The sequence below is a fragment of the Saimiri boliviensis genome, chromosome 2 (assembly GCF_048565385.1).
Source record: "Saimiri boliviensis isolate mSaiBol1 chromosome 2, mSaiBol1.pri, whole genome shotgun sequence".
NCBI classification, from domain to species: domain Eukaryota; kingdom Metazoa; phylum Chordata; class Mammalia; order Primates; family Cebidae; genus Saimiri; species Saimiri boliviensis.
In genome coordinates, this window is record NC_133450.1 from 138,704,776 (window position 1) to 138,721,388 (window position 16,613).

General features: G+C 60.0%; 1 protein-coding gene across 2 annotated transcripts in view; it reads left to right on the top strand.

The window, feature by feature from the left end:
• CCDC187 (coiled-coil domain containing 187) overlaps nt 1–16,613 on the top strand; it is a 54,722-nt gene that overhangs the window by 10,135 nt on the left and 27,974 nt on the right. For both annotated transcript variants that reach the window (XM_039461515.2, XM_074394508.1), the window contains exons 3-8: nt 1,735–1,836; nt 7,582–7,716; nt 8,256–9,433; nt 9,862–9,956; nt 10,958–11,553; nt 12,219–12,312. In XM_039461515.2, coding sequence (XP_039317449.2) covers nt 1,735–1,836; nt 7,582–7,716; nt 8,256–9,433; nt 9,862–9,956; nt 10,958–11,553; nt 12,219–12,312 — 2,200 coding nt within the window. The remainder of the gene's footprint in view (nt 1–1,734; nt 1,837–7,581; nt 7,717–8,255; nt 9,434–9,861; nt 9,957–10,957; nt 11,554–12,218; nt 12,313–16,613) is intronic.

The following is a 16,613-nucleotide window of genomic DNA, read 5'->3' on the forward strand; positions in this document are numbered from 1 at the left end:
ATGTGGGTGGGGTTCAGGGCTGGCCCCTCGGAGGGCAGGGGACAGGGTTGGTTCCCCAAGCCCGGTAGTTCCCCGCACTCCTGCCCCTCCGGATCTGGTTCTATCTCTGCCCGCGGCCAGCGCCACCTTGCTTCTCCCTCCTCCACCTTCCAGGGGAACCCCCATGGCATCAGCTTGTCCAGGAGGCCACTCTTCCTGCCCCTGCCCCAGGGAGGCCACTGGGGTCCACTGGTCAAGTTCAGGACCCAGCAGTGGGTCACTTAGGGATCTCAGCCGCCCGTCCTATCCGTCACCAGCTCCTGGCAGCCTCGTTTTCATGCTCCCGGTTTGAGAACTCTCCAGAAGCAGGCATGGAGGAGGGCCTTTTTCTTTTTCTTTTTCTTTTTGAGACGGAGTCTCACGCTGTCACCTAGGATGAAGTGTAGTGACGTGATCTCGGCTCACTGCAACCTCTGCCTCCCAGATTCAAGTGATTCTCCTGCCTGAGTCTCCCAAGTAGCTGGAATTACAGGCGTGCACCGCCATACCTGGCTAATTTTGGTATTTTTAGCAGAGACGGGGTTTCACTATGTTGGTCAGGCTGGTCTTAAACACCCAACCTCGTGATCCACTTGCCTCGGTCTCCTGAAGTGGGAGGGCCTTTTTCTAAGTGCACAGTTCAGTGGCGCTAAGCACATTCTCAGAGCTGTGGAGCCATTGCCACCCTCCGTCTCTAGACCTTTCCGTCTTCCCAGCTGAAGCTATGTCCTCACTGACTCCCCGTCCCCCTCCCCTAGGCCCTGGCGCCTACCTTCCTGCTTCCTGTCTCTGTGGACCTGGCAACTCTGGTGACTGCGTAGAGTGGGGTCACATAGTCTGTGTCCTTTAAAGAGGACCTACCTGACTCTTGAGGATCCTCCTGCCAGCAGGGTCAGGGTCTGGAAAACCGAGGGACAGGCCCAGCCTGGACTGAGTGGCATTTGGAGGCCCAGAGACGCCTTTGGCCAGGGTCCTCGTCTGTGAGTCCCCACCTGGGGGAGACCTGTCAGACACTGTGGCTTCCCGGATGCACCCCCACCCCAGCCGTGCGGAGACTGAAGGAGGTGGGATGCAGGGAAAGACAAGCAGCCCGCTCGGGAGCCAGCCCTCTGGGTGGCCGCTACACTTGCGCGACTTTGAGCAAACCCTGCCCCCTCGGCTCCATCTCCTCCTGTCAGCCAGGAGGGTCCACCCTCGGTGCCATGGCCCCTCCACTTGCCCCCTCTCCCCTTGCCTCTGGCCTCAGAGATGTTCAGTCGGGACGCTGCTACTCTGTGCATTCACTTGGGGCCTGGCCCGTCCAGTCATTCCTTCACTCAGCGAATAGTCCTGAGTGCCCACAGCCCCGGCCCCCAGCTGGGTGCTGGATTCAGAGATTAGAAACTGGCTCCTGTCTTCAGGACCTCGGGGCCGGGAGGGGAGACCGCCGGACACCCAGGAGAGAATTTGAGTAGGTGTGCCTGGCTCTCTAGGGAGGAGTGCCCCATGACAGTCCCCAAGGAGAGCTTTGCAGGGGACGTGACAGTCAGACCAGGCACCCTGTCCTCAGCGTTAGCCGCCTACCCTGGATCTCGCCGACCAGGGAGCAGGACCGGCAATGTTTATGGCTCTCGTGACTGTGTTTGCACAGGACCCCAGGTGGCCAAGTGGCGGGACCTGTGTGTGTTTTTACTGTTCACCTCTCCTCCCTTCCTTCCCTTCTCTTCCTCACTGAAGTTCTAAGGGAAAAAGCCAAAAGGATCAGAAGCAGTTCCTGCAAAAGAGAGAAGACCCCCAAGTCGCCCTCCCCTAGAAGAGTGGCCAAAGACAAAGATGAAGGTAAGGTTTGCTATTCGGGGCCCTGGCAGGGCTTGGGGACTGGCATGTATGATCTTGGCACACTAGGTAGCAGATGGCTTTCATTTCTGGGGCTGGGGCTGGGGCTGGTCAGCTGGACTGCAGTGTGCACGGGCTTCCTCAGGGCACCTGGGATCCGCAGGCCCGGCTGGAGCATCAGGACCCGTGTCCCAGGCAACTGGTGACCTTGGCCACCACTGGAGCAGCAGGTGGATCCTGTCTGGGCAGGGGCATGTCCCTTGAGACAAAGTGAAAGTCCACAAAACACCAGGCACTGTTGTCCCCTCAAAACCGGGAGGCTGGGTGCGTCTGTAAGAAAACAGAGCTGTTCAACCACAGTGTAGCACACACCAGCAGCTCACAGTACCCGCAACTCATGGGACCCGCAGTTCAGGGCACCCACAGCTCATGGCACCCACAGCTCAGGGCACCCGCAGCTCATGGCACCCACAGCACATGTCACTTACAGCGCACGGCACCCAGAGCTCCCAGCACCTGCAGCTTACAGCACCCGCAGCCCACGGCACCCACAGCCCAGGACACCCACAGCTCCTGGCACCCACAGCCCAGGAAACCCACAGCTCCTGGCACCCACAGCCCAGGACACCCACAGCTCCTGGCACCCACAGCTCACAGCACCCGCAGCTCAGGGCACCCACAACTCACGGCACCCACAGCTCACGGCACCCACAGCTCAGGGCACCCACAGCTCAGAGTACCCACAGATCACAGCACTTGCATCTCAGGGCACCCGAAACCCACAGCACCCATAGTTCATGGCACCTGCAGCCCACAGTTCTTCAGAACAGTAACAGATGCTGGCACGGGTGTTCGTGTGGTGGGCAGCTCAGGGCGTGCTTGGCTGAGGGAGCCGTGCTTGCTTTGTCATGAGGTTGCATTTAATAAGCAAGCCCAGGACATCTCCTTCCACCTGCACACTTGGGGGTGGGAAAGGGTCTTCCGCAGACCCCACTCTCTCCAGTAGCTTGGGGACTCCACGCAGGCGCATGGGGGTGCGAGTCAGCCATACGCTTGCATTGAGCTTAATTTCATCCGTGTTTCCCGGAGAGTCCAGTCAGGCAATGCTGTGGGTGGATCCCGGTGGTCAGAGGAATTTCTGATCCAGGCATCTCCTCCCTGGGGACCGGGCAGGGGTGTCAGCGCCCTGCAGAGACCCAGCGGCCCAGCCTGGGCATGGGTTTCGGAGCTCGCAGGCAAACTTGAGAGCCGCCCTTGCCCTTCAGTAAGGTTGCGGGGGGGCGGGTGGCAGGCAGCATCCCTCCGGGGCTTTCCTCTGGGGCATCTTCAAGTCAGAGGAGTGGCGTGGCCAGCGCCCACACTCCGTGGGCTCACTGAAGCCTCCTGGTTCTCTGCTGAGATAGGCAGTCTTGCTCCCATTCTGTAGATGATGCAACTGAGGTTCACAGAGATTCCACGGCCTGCCCGGACCGCACAGAGGCAGAGCCTCCCGCCCGTCCAGCCTGAGGCTGGCGCTCCTAACCTGGGAGCCTGGCCGTATGCACCTGGGGCCGAGGCTGGGCAGCTTGCCAGGCCACCCTCCAGGCTTGGGTCCTGGGCCACCGAACCACGGGGTTTGGAGACACCAGCGAGAGCCCCCAGGTGCTGAGTTTGGCTTTGTGGGACCCTTACCCTAAGTGTGAGCAGCGCCGGCTTGTGGCCACTCCCGTGAAGCTCCATGCCTCTTTCCTCACACCGAGAGCAATCACAGCCCTGGGGCTGTGGGGAGGGGCACCGCATGGCGTGTGCTCTGTCTGTGCCCAGGTGCTGAGCATCTGTCTGGCGTCATCAGACACTGGCTCCTCTGGTCTCAGGCAGAGCGGCAGCTTCCAGCCTCTGTGTCCACGCCCAGGGAGGACTCTCGGGTGAGGTGGGAGCTCAGCAGGGCTGCGGGGCCACCGTGTGCATTCGGCGGGGCCAGAGGAAGTGCAGGAGGGGAAGGAGACCGAGGGACCCAGGCACCAAGAAGGTTCTGGAAGGCTGCGGAAACATGCGTACAATATAATAATTTTCTGCATGATCATCCCCTCCCTCCCCCAGGTCTTTGGTTTGTTTTATTTTCATGGCTCACTTGAAAAATGACCTGCTTTGTGCCTGACACCGGGTCAGAGGCCGTGCCACCGGCCACATTCATCATCGTAAGCAGCGTGTCACCCTGACAGTGCTGACCATTAGTTTCTGTCAGTGACGAAGTCACAGCTGGGCCAAGGAGAGATGAGTTTTGGTTCAGAGGTCAGAGTCACAGGACTTGGGAATTGGATGAATTAGAAATTTGCTGTAGTTAACGAAAAATTAAATCACAATAGTTATAAAATATTCATCCATCCGGGCCAAAGGAAAATGAAGCCCGATATTTAATTTCAGATTATATCACCTCACTTTGCATTTTTTATCATAGATTAGGTCAGCCCCGGAACTTTGACAGGGCACTTGGGGACTTCATCCATTTCCACAGATTAAAAATCCTCTCGTAAAAAAATTAATTGCCATTAAACTGCTCAGTGGAAGAAAAAATGTGCCCACCAGGACCCATTTATCGAGCGAGACCCTCTGGCGGGCTAATGGGGAAGCGAGCGGCCAGCGATGGAGGGGCCAGGCGGGCAGGCGGGCAGGCCCTCCCCAGGCGGGTCCCTGGCCCAGCACCCCAGCGAGGGAGCCTGGCTGGCTTTGTGTGGGGGAGCAGCTGTAGGGACTAGAATGGAGAAACCTCACCGGGGTTCCCCTCCACACCGGGTCCCCCACCCTGAAACCTAGCTGTGGGCATTTGGCTCATGCTGGCCTCAGCTCTGGCCTTTGACACCACCCTGAGCCAGCGGAATCCTGACCCCCTTCCAGGCCTAGTTCCCACAATGATTGTCACTACCTTTTCATCCGTGTGGCCCTGTGGGAGGTGCTGTGAGATATGCACCCCATTTTACAGAGGGGGAAACTGAGGCATAGATAAGTTACATCACTTGCCTGAGGCCCATGGCTGGTGAGTGGCAGAGCCAGACTTCAACCCAGCTCTGGGACTTCTGAGACCACGCCCTAAACCTTCCTCACCTTGTGGCCCTGTCCTAGACAAGGTACAGCCTTAAGGGGCTCCTACCCTAAAGTGGGCATGGGCGTGAGGTGTGGCCTGGGGTCCTGTCTTGGAAAGAGCGTGGCCGTAGGGAGCCTGTCCTTGGGGATGTGGCTCTGGGAGGGCATGGCCTGGTGGGGGTGACTGCACAGTCCATTCACCTTCCTGGAGAGGTAGCTTCAGGCCTGTGGCTGATGGCCAGGGGGCAGGGCAGTGCGGGGAGGGTGCCGTGGCTGGGGGTGGTGCTAGGGAAGTCCCTGACTCAGTCCAGGAGCCTGCCCCTGGGTGCTCAGCTCTCTGGATGGTCCCTGCCCAAGGCACCCTCATTTGGCAGAAAGTCTCCCTTCCTGGGGGACAGGATGAGCCCTGGCTGATACTTCGTGGTGGAACTGCCCTGGGCTGGGCCTTAGGAAGGAGCATAGGGGCCAGCGATCTGTAGCACATGTGGTCTTGGCCCTGTGGAGCCAGCTGGAATAAGCAGCGTGTGTGAGTGTGTGAGTGTTTGCATGTGTGAGAGCGTGTGTGTGTGTGTGAGAGCATGTATGTGTGTGAGAGCATGCGTATGTGAGCGTGCATGTGTGTGTGAGCATGTGTGTGAGAGCATGCATGTGTGTGAGTGTGCATGTGAGCATGTGTGTGTGTGAGCATGTGTGTGCATGTGAGAGCTTGTGTGTGTGCGTGTGTGTGTATGTCAGAGCGTGCATGTGTGTTTGTGAGAGCATGTGTGTGAGCGTGCATGTGTGTGAGAGCGTGCATGTGTATGAGCGTGAGCATGTGAGCATGCATGTGTGTGAGCGTGTGTGTGAGCATGTGTGTGTGTGAGAGCATGTGAGCATGAGAGCTTGTGTGTGTGTGAACGTGCGTGTCAGAGCATGCGTGTGTGAGCATGTGTGTGAGAGCGTGTGTGTGAGTGTATGTGAGAGCACATGTGAGGGCGTGTATATATGCGTGTGTATGTGTGTATGTGAGAGCACATGTGAGGGCATGTGTGTGTATGAGTGTGAGTGCTTGTGTGTGAGGGCATATGAGACTGGTAGCATGTGAGAGTGTGAGTGTGTGAGTGAGTGTATGTGAGAGCACATGTGAGGGCGTGTATATATGAGCATGTGTGTATGCAAGAGCACATGTGAGGGCATGTGTGTATGAGTGTGAGTGCTTGTGTGTGTGTGTGTCTGACAGCATATGAGACTGTGTGGTAGCGTGTATGAGCAGGTTCAGAGCAGTGTGTCTGTGTGTGAGCATGAGACCGTGTGTGAGCACGTGTCAGTATGTGTGCAAGTGTGTACACTTGTGTGAATGCATGAATGTGTGAGCGTGCCAGAGCATGTGAATGTGTGAGCATACATGACAGCACGTGTGAGCATGTGTATGAGTGTGAGCATGAGTGTGCCAGTGCCTGTCAGCATTCGAGTGTGTGTGTGAGCCTGTGAGCATGTGAGTGTGAAGGTGTATAATGGTATATCTGTGTGAGAGCCTGTGAGCACATGAGGGATTGTGAGCATGTGTGTGAGAGTGTGCGTGTGAGCATGAAAGTGTGTGTGATGGCATGCGTGTGTGTGAGCCTGTGAATGCATGAGGGAGTTGTGAGCATGTGTATAAGCACCTGTGTGAGAACACGTGTGAGCGTGTATATGAGAAAGTGTATGAGTGTGTGTGCGTGTGTGACAGCGTGTGTGTGTGAGAATGTGTGATTGTGTGAGCATGTGAGTGTATGTGTGAGCGTGTGTGAGAGCATGTGTGTATGTGTGTGTGAGAGCGTGTGTGATAGTGTGTGAGAATGTGTGATTGTGTGAGCATATGTGAGTGTGTGAGCGTATGTGTGAAAGCGTGTGTGTGAGAGCATGTGTGAAAGTGTGTGTGAGCGTGAGAGCATGTGTGTGAGCGTGTGTGAGAGCATGTGAGCATGTGAGTGTGTATGAGTGTGAGAGCGTGTGAGCAGGGCCTGCCCTGCTTCAACCTTTGCCGGGGCCCTCAGTGTGGGGGCTGTGGGTCTGGCAGGTCTGGTGTTGGCACAGGTGACGGTGAGCTGGGCCTGGAATTGCCACCTTGATGAGCAGCACTTGCCGCGTGATGGCATTGGTGGTGGGTTCGGGACGTGGGACTGTTTGTGGCTGCAATGAACAGGACCCCCTGTCCTGCCAGCCAGGAGCCTTCCTCGCTGCCCACCCGTGTGACCACTGACGCTGCTGGCTTGAAAGCGGATGAATCTCCTGTGGCTCAACTCACATGGCCCGCGGCGATGGGACCTCCTGTGCTGCGTGCAGAGCCTGGCCGAGGGGCCGAGGGCGGGTGTTGTCACTCCTGTGGCTGCTGCTGCTCCTGTTTCTTTCACATGCGCTGCAGGCCTGGCCTGTGCTGAGAGCTGTGGGGGCAGGCTCTGTTTTCCTGGCTTTCCTGAAGAGGACTCTGAGGGTCAGGAAGCCACTTGCTCGTGGCCGCCCTGAGACTCAGCCTTGCCCTGTACTGGCTGAGGGTCCCACTCTGCCCAACAGGGGCCTGGACGTGAGGGATTCCCTCCTCCCCCGCTGAGCCCTCTGGGAGTGTTGAAGTGGCCTCTGGGGCTGCGCAGAGCCACCAACCTCCCTGCCTGGGCCAGTGCCCAGAAGGTCGTGGGGAGCCCGACTGTGTGTGTGTTTTCTCTGTTTAAGATTCGGAGCTGGCTGGTGTGTACGCCTGGAGGAAGGGACAAGCTCTAGTGAGGTCGCTGCTTGGGCCCCCTCCCGCCCTCCGCGGGTTCCAGAGCAAGGCCCCCTGCCGAGACCCGGCTCTCACCTCGGACTTAGGTACCTGTGCCTCTACGGGCTCTGCCCTGTTCTGCTGTGGCATCTGGGGGGCGGGGAATGGGAGGAGATGCCCAGGCTCCAGGCAGTCTGGAAGCAAGAGGTGTCCGCGCCTCTCACAGCAGCCTGCAAACACCCTCCAAACCCGCCATCCACATTGGACTTCGGGCAATGTGTGTTTTCAAAGCCTGAGAACAGGGTTTCTGTGCCCGGGAGGCTCCCTTGCCAGCTCCCAGGGCAGGCATGCCGCCGAGGTCTTCTCTCGGCAGGAAGGCAGGGTGGGAGCTGGCAGGGGCTCCCTAGACGCAGGCACCCTCCACCCGTGCTTGGCTAGCATGTGCAGAGTGGCAGCTCACCACACAGGTGCAGCGCCCACCCTCAGAGGGCTTCTGCCCATGAGAATGGGCGCAGCGGCCAGGGGGTAACTGGAAGGGGCAGGGGCCCGAGGGCCTCCCCGATGTCCCCACGCTCCTCGCCTCTGGCCCGGTGCAGGAGCCAGCTTTGCTCTCCCGTCCTCGCCCCTGACGCTCCTGTCTTTGCAGGAAGCAGCAGGAAAGTCACAGCTACCAAGCGCTCGCCTGTCTGCGCTCGGTGGCCCAGTGCCACCTCCGCCCACAGTGACCAGCGGGTGTCTGGGAACACACCCAGCCTGGCTTCCTTTGACCAGCCGGCGACCATCCAGACGGCCATGGCCATCCTACGAGACCTGCGCCAGCAAATCCAGGCTGGGCTGGAGCTGGCCCAGAGCCGGGAGGGAGGCCGAGAGCTCGGGCCGTCAAAGCGGAGGCTGTGGGACGAGGCAGGGACCCCGTCCACCCGCCCTCAGCCGCCTACTCCCCGCAGGACCCCGGGGGCACACAGCTCCTTCTCTAAGAGTCCCTGGGCTGGGAAGGAAGGGAAGCGTTCCTCTTTAGAGATGGCTAGGAGTTTCCACTCCCGGCAGCCCGGGAGCTTCTCCACTGAATGGGAGTCCTGCCCGCAGGGGGCCTGGGGGGCCCCAAAACAGGACCGCCCCTTCCAGAGGCCAGAGAGTCCCCGTGAGAGGTTGGGCCGCTTCTCCCGGCGGCCCTGGAGTACGTTGGCAGGGCAGGCCTGCGGTCCACGGAGGGCCTGGGGGGCCCAAAGACAGGGCCCAGCCTCCCAGAGGCCCGGGAGCCCCCCTGAAAAGCTGAGCCCCTCCCCCCGGCAGCCCTGGAGTGCTATGGCCACGCAGCCCTGTCCTCGGAGGGCCTGGACTGCTTGTGAAGACCAGGAGGCCCCACTCCCCAGTCCATGGAACCCTCTGGAAAGGCCTGGTCCTCCAGCCCAGCGCCCCTGGAGCAGCTCCTGCGTGCAGAGGGCCAGCCCCCGGGCCCAGGGCAGAGGCATTGGCTCCTCTGCCTCAGGTGCCAAGCATGCCATGCCAAGGCCCACCGGGAGCTTCCCTCAGAGCTCACCTGGGAAGGAGAAGGACGCGCCACGGCCCTGCCCCAGGCCCCGAGGGCTCCCGGGACACAGCCCCGAGTCCCTGCGGGAGTTCATGCGCCAGAAGGCACAGGCTCGGCGGCAGCAGGCCCTGGAGGAGAAGGCGGCGGCCCTGCGCGCACGGGAGCTGAGGAGCCAGAGGCTGCAGGAGGTCTACAGGCGGCAGAGGGAGGCCGTCCTCGGCACCGCAGGCCCCGTGGTCTCCCGGACCACCCCTGGCATCGTGACCTTTGTCCCCAGTTCCGCACAGTCTGGGGTACGTGCAGAGGGTGGGTTGCGGGGACTCAGCTCAGCCAGGGGCCGGAGGCTCAGGCGCTCGGGTGCTGCTGCCGGTCCCGGGTGCCCTCCGGGGAGTGGGCGGGTGAGGGCTGCAGCCGGGGCCTGGGGGCTGTGTGGCGTTGCTGACACTGCCTGTAGAAAGGAAGGGCGTCCGTGGATGACCCCCGGGAGGCCCTGGTGAGGCACAGGGTCAGACCTGGACGCCTTTGCCCCTGGGTACGATGGGGCTCCTGGGGGACGAGCTCCCTTACCTCTCACAGCTCCTGAAGTGGGACCCCCGATTCCTGCAGGGCTCTGGGGAAGCAGCCTGGGTCCCCCAGAGGAGGTCAGGGCCCAGCTCTGAGGCTGAGGCCGGGGAATGTGGTCTTTCTGCCGGGGGCTCTGATGGCACTGCCCCCTACATAGGATCTGGAAGCCTCCGGGAGCCTGGAGTCACCCGTGCTGGAGTGGAGCAAGGTGACCTCTGGCGTGGTGCTGGGGGGCCAGGAAGCCCCAGGCAGGTGGGTGCGAAAGTACAAGCACTTCGTGTGCTGGGTAGGGCCGTGGGTGGGCCGGGCCGGGCCGAGGACTGTCCTGGGTGTATTCTGGGGCCTCGATTCATTGCCTCATGACCAAGAGGCTCCTCAGGTTGGGTGGGCTCTGCCAACTCCCACCCACAGTGCCTCCCAGCTGCTTGGAGCAGGTTCTCATTGAGGCCAGAGTCACGTCAAACTTCAATCCACCATATTAAAGTGCATATTCCGTGGCATTTAACACCCTCACCGTGTGTGTGCAACCACCACTTCCACTGAGTTCCAGAACATTCCATCCCCCATGAGCCCCCCACCCTCAGGAGGCAGCCCCTCCCCCAGCCCTCAGGGTCACCAATCTCCTTTCTGCCTTGATGGATTTACCTGTTCCTTTTTTTTTTTTTTTTTTTTTTTGAGATGGCGTTTTGCTTTTTTGCCCAGGCTGGAGTGCAGTAGTGCAATCTTGGCTCACTGCAACCTCCACTTCCCGGGTTCAAGCAATTCTCCTGCCTCAGCCTCCCAAGTAGCTGGGACTACAGGCACCTGACACTGTGCCCGGCTAATTTTTTGTGGTTTTAGTAGAGATGGGGTTTCACCACGTTAGCTAGGATGGTCTCGATCTCCTGACCTTGTGATCCGCCCACCTCAGCCTCCCGAAGTGCTGGGATTACAGGCACGAGGCACCTCGACCGGCCTTATATTTGACTTCTTGAGAAATCACCAAACTGCCGGTCACTGTGGCTGCACCGTCTTACATCCCCCCAGCAGTGCTTGGGATCCAGCTCCTCTGTACCCTCGCCCACACCTGGCCCTGTTCCTTGCAGCAGCTGCATAGTTTGTTGCGTGGATACCGTCACCAATTCCCTGGTCCCTGTGGACAGACACTGGGTCGGTCACAGACACTGCTGCAATGCTCACCCCCAAACTCTCCTGCTTCGCGTGCCCTGCTGGGGCCGGCCCAGGCTGACCTGTCCACGCCTCTCTCCCTGCAGCTTCTGCCTGTGTTTGAACAGAGCCTGGAACCGTGCTGAGACCCTACAGCCCACAGGGACGGGGGGCCCCCAAGATGGCTGGGGTGCCCCCACACTGCTGTTAGCCTCACCCTCACTGGGATCCCTGGAGCCCCAGGACCTGACTGCTCACTACCTACCCCGGGAGCTGTGCATCTACCTGGACCCGAAGGAAGCCGAGCATCTGGGCACTTCCAGCCCCCTGCAACTCCAGCATAAGCAGGCGCGGCTGCAGGCACTAGAGACCACGGCCAGAGTCCTCAAGCAGAGGGTCGACAGCCTCACCGCCAAGCTGCAGGGTGCCGAGGCACCGGACACCGTCGGGGACCCAGCCTTGGGCCTGCCACGCTCGAGGCCCTGCACCCTGCCTGCCAACCCCACGCTTGCCACCCCAGCCTGCCCTGGAGGCTTGAGGCCCAACGAGGGCAGAGGGGCACCCAGGGACTGGGCCAGTGTGCAGCCCCAGCCCCTTCTCCCCGCCACCTGCTTCCTGGATGGCGAAACACTGCCATGGGGCCCCAGCTGGGAGCAACAGCAGAGCGTGAGCCCGAGGGCCCACCATGAGAGCAAGCCCCGAGGTAGGCCAACACCTGGGCCATGGTGACCACTGGGTGGCCAGGGGTTCTGTGGACTGGGAGGAATGGGGGCCCCATTTTCTCTCTGAGCCTTGGTTTTCTTCCTGGAAGTGGGGCTAGGAGGACAACAGTCAGGGGTTGTCCAGGAAATCTGAGCAGCACAGTGTGCCTGGCCTCTCCCACGTGGCATGCATAGGCTCTTTCCCGTGGTGTGTGGTGTGTGTGCTTTCCCGTGATGCATGGTGTGCGTGGGCTGTCTCCCGTGGCGCATGGTGTGCGTGGTCTCTCTCCCATGGTGCGCGGTGTGCATGGGCTCTCTCCCATGGCACGTGGTGTGCATGGGCTCTCTCCCGTGGCATGTGGTATGAGTGGACTCTCCCCCGTGGCACGTGGTGTGAGTGGGCTCCCTTGCGTGGTGCCTGGCACCTGCAACAGCTGTTGCCCCTGTCTTGTCCTCTGGCAAGAGAAAGGGTGCGGCTGCTCCAGTGGCTCCTTCCCTCCACCTCCCTGCCCTTCCTCCAGCAGAGAGGCCTGAGGGCCAGGGAGGCTCCCCACACCCCCAACCCATGTCAGGTGTGGCCCCAGCTCTCCCACTGTGGATGGCTTGGGTGCCCCATTCAGTGCTCCTGGCTGACCGGGGAGTGCAGCCAGGTGTCATCTTCTCCAAGGTTTCCCAGAGGAGGGACTTGTGGATGTGAAACCGGACAAAAGGCTGGAAAAAGGCATGGCCCCCTTCCAGACCCTCGGCACCTCTGCAGGGAGGTAAGCCCACTTGCCACCCGCGCTCTCTCATGTCACCCCCGTGTGTCCCTGTCATGCTGGTCTAGAGGCCACGGCCAGGGACCTGGAGCAGATGGTACTGGTTTGGACACTGGCTGGGGCAGCCCCATGTCAGGCACGCTCCCCACAAATGCCCCCTGCTCTAGCTGCGGGCCTCGGGGATGCTGTTGCTGCAGCTCCCTCTCATCTGCTGCTCCAGGCTGAGTGCAGAGCAGTGAGTCAGGTGCTCCTCGCCATCCCAGCCCCCACCTGAGCTCTCAGGGCCCCTGTCCACAGAGCCTCACGCCCCTCCTGGCTCCCATTCCCAGCGTGGGCTTCGGCCTCTCTGGGGTCACGTCACACAGATGCATCTGAAGCCCTTTTCCAGGGACACTGTGCCCATCCTGCACCCCAGGCCCCTCTCAGGCCCAACTCCCTTCTCCTGGGGAAGCATCTGTCCTATGCCAGCGCCGGCAGCCCCACCCAGTGAGCCCCAGGCTGAAGCGAAGCCCGCAGGCTCAGTCCATGGGGGCTTTGCAGGTGGAAAGTGAGTTAGATGCTCGTGACAGAGGCTGCACTACCTGAGCCTCTGGAGCACCTGAGCCTCCTCGGCAGCAGCCATGGTCTCCAGTTCCCTCCTGGGGATTTGTGAACACTTCTGGATCTCCTCTCCTGAAAAACTCCCCACCCCTGCCAAAAATCTTCCTCCGAGCCCACCTGCTTTTGCTGGGGTGGGCTGGGATCCAGGGCCTCCTGGCCAGCGGTGCCTCCTGGTCCCCACGGCTCCCTGCATACCATGTGCTGCCAGGCGTTCCTGGGTCACTCCTGGTCACTCTCACCCCTCTGTCCTTGACCTTGACGGAAGCACCCTGGGTGGGGGACCCCAGCTCGCGCTGAGCAGCCGCTCCCCAGGCATCCCCAGAACCCAAGCTCGAAAACTCAACACTGTGGGTGGGGCGGGCAGGAGGCCAGGCCGGCAGCCTTCTCTCAGGAAGGCCTCTGCCTCCTCAGCAGCCACAGTCCACACGTTCGGGAAGGGGATGCCCCTCCCCAAGCTCACCCTTCCCTCTGCTCCCCTCTCCTTTTCTCCCCTCCCCTCTCCTTCAGCTGGGACATTTCCTGGCCTCATGTCTCTCCTGCCCATCCTTCTGAGGAAGCCCCACCAGCTTCCTCTCCTGAAACCCTCCTTGACCTCAGGGATGGTGGGCTTGGTGCCTGTTCCAGGGCTTTGAGTTGTACCCTATCTCGCCCCTGACCCCACCTGCTGCCCAAGCCCTGCCCAGCCTGTGGAACTGAGTCACTGTGACCAGAAGAGGGCAGCATCGGGCCAGCCCTCACCTCTGCCACCTGTTCCTTCCAGCCCTTGAGAAGGGGTGGGGGTGGTGCTTGAGAAGGAGTGGGGGTGTGTGGGAATTTTTGGAGAGGTTAATTTCAGTGCCTCGGGCTCCTGGGGGACCAGCTAGATCTGCCTCCAAGAGCAGACCTGTAGGGCACTTTGGAAGTCAGATGTATGGCTGAGGGCCCCACAGGGTCGCGGGGTGAGCCTTATGCTGTGCTGAGGTACAGAATCCGAGAAATAAAGAGACAGGACACAGAAGTATCAGGAAAACGCAGCTGGGCTCGGGGGGCCTCGCCACCTATAAGCGGAGTCAGATGAGGCTCTGAATGTCCAGAAGCATGAGTATTTACTGTGTATAGGTTAGGGGGCAGGGCAGTGAGTGAAATCATCTTTAAGGACAGTGATAGGGTCGTGAGCAATTAAACATGGGGTCCACCCCTATTAGGTCACAGAGGCCAGGAGGTGGGCCGTGCGCAGCAAGGGGCCTGTTCCCATGAAGGTGAGGGCCGTGTGCAGTAAGGGGTCCACCCCCATTAGGTCACCGAGGCTTGAAGGTGGGCCGTGCGCAGTGAAGAGGGTACAGTGTGCAATACTTCTGTCTATGGGCAAACTACTTCTAAGAAGATTTATAGGAGGATGCTTAAGTCACATAGCAGTGACAGAGCTGTAGGGTTACCGCCACCTTCTGGCAGCTTCCAGTGGCTTCTATAGGAAGATGCTTTTCAAGCAGCACAGCAGCAAGAGCTGATAAAGTTCACAGTCACCAAGGTGGATTGCCGGTCTGAGGGCAGCCTTCCACAAGAACTGGAGCAAGGTCCCACGACTCCTTTATCAGGAGGAGTGGCTCTCGCCCCAAGCCTGCCATACAGCGGGTATCTTTCCGATACTGAACGCTGCCGCCTGGGCCATGGATTCTTGTCCTGTGTAACTGTCTTCCCTTAAACCATGCTCTGCGCTGTGTCTGCTCTAGGCATTCCTCTGATATGAACTAAGATATAATTAAAGGTATATATGTAGGGAAATATTCTTCAGGCACTCATACTATCAACTATTATATGATTATATATAGAGGATTATATAAAGGTAGCCTACAAGCCCTAATTCTATAAACTAATATATGATTATGTAAAGGATTATATAAAAGGAAATAGCTGAGTAGTAACACTATAAAGTGAACTATTCCTCAACCCTGACTGTTCCAGGGTTCTGCTTAGCTCTCATTCCTCGATGCCTATATGGGGGGTTACCCACACAGACCCAGGCTGAGGTCTCCACGTTCCTGGCCCAGCCTAGGTCCAGCCAGAGGGGCCGAGGTGCGGCCCGGGTGCCCTGTGGCGCTGGCACCAACATTCCCACCAGAGCCAGGCACTGGGCTGTGCCCTCCACCACACAGCCCTGCCAAGGCGGTGGAGAGGCAGCAGGAGGCAGAATCATATTCATGAACTGTGGCCTGGAGGGACCCAGGCTGGTGGAGAGCAGGGATTAGGGAGAGGCTCAGAGGCTGGCTGGGGCCTCCAAGGCTTCTGCCCCTGTTTGGGCAGCCAGGAAAGGGGCCCGGCCTGTTTCTTCTGAAACAGCCACTGCCATGCACCACCAGACAGGCTGGAGCTGCCGGACAGGCTCACGCCGCCTCTGCTCACTCCACCTGCAGCCCCCTCCGAGTCTCCCACGCTGAGCCTCCCAGGTGCCCCAGATCCTGGCCGCCTCTCAGACTGGTTTCTTTTCTTTTTTTTTATTTTTGAGATGGAGTCTTGCTCTGCCTAGGCCAGAGTGCAATGGAGCAATTTCAGCTCACTGCAACCTCTGCCTCCCGGGTTCAAGCGATTCCCCTGCCTTAGCCTCCTGAGTAGCTGAGACTACAGGTGCATGCCACCACATCCGGCTAATTTTTGAATTTTTAGTAGAGATGGGGTATTTTCACCGTGTTGGCCAGGCTGGTCTCGAACTCCTGACCTTGTGATCCGCCCACCTCGGCCTCCCAAAGTGCTGGGATTACAGGTGTGAGCCACTGTGAGGGCCTCAGACTGATTTCTGAGTTGGGGGTGGGTCCTTGCTCTCTGTCCCATAAGCACTCAGTGGTGGAGGCGCCTCCAGCCACCCAGCCTGGGTACTGGAACACTCTTGTCCAGGCCTGTGCTCCCGGGCGCCATGCAGCCCCTCATGGCCTGGGCACCCGTCCAGCTCCCCTGCAGCACCGGGAATGTGGGTGGGGCTGGGTTGTGGGGGTCATCACTATCACCGGGCCCAGCACAGCCCCTGCCCACAGCTGGTGTGAGACAAAAACACCTGTGGGCCCCATGGGCTGCTAGGGGAGGGCATGTCCCCCTCCCACAACCCCTGGGCTACAGGTGTGGGCAGCATCTTCAGCCATCCAGTGAGTTCTGGGTCCCTGTGTACCAGGAATCACAGATGAGGCCCTGATGAGAAACGTGCAGTGAGACTGGCCATGCTCTCGGACGCAGGCTCAGCACATGATCCGCCCACATGCTCGTCTCTCTTTGCATCCCAAAGTCTCCTCACCCCAGCAGCACTGCCGGCCTGTGCCTGGCAGCTCTCCCTCACCGCTTAGCCACCGACTGGGGAAAGGCCAGCGGCCACACCTGGCTCCTAGCTCTGTCAGCCTTGTGTGCTGGCTGGCCTGTGCGGGGGCAGGTGTGTGGTTCCAGCTGTGCCCGCCTCCATGGCCACAACCCCAGGTGCTCTCCAGATAGGTCGCCCTGCAGCCTCCAATGCCAGCCTTGAGTAGTGGGGTGAGGGCCACAGCTGATTCGGGACCTGGCAGACAGTGCCCTCAGGGGATGGCCGAGGTGGTCCTGATGAGCACGCTGGCTTCAGAGACTCTGATCTTGGCCCTGGGGCCTGACGGTGGCCTTCCACACCTCTGCTCCCCCTGGGGTCTGAGTGTAGAGCCTCAAGCAGCCAGGCTTGGCATCAACACTTTGCAGATGAGGGCTGGCAGCCTTGG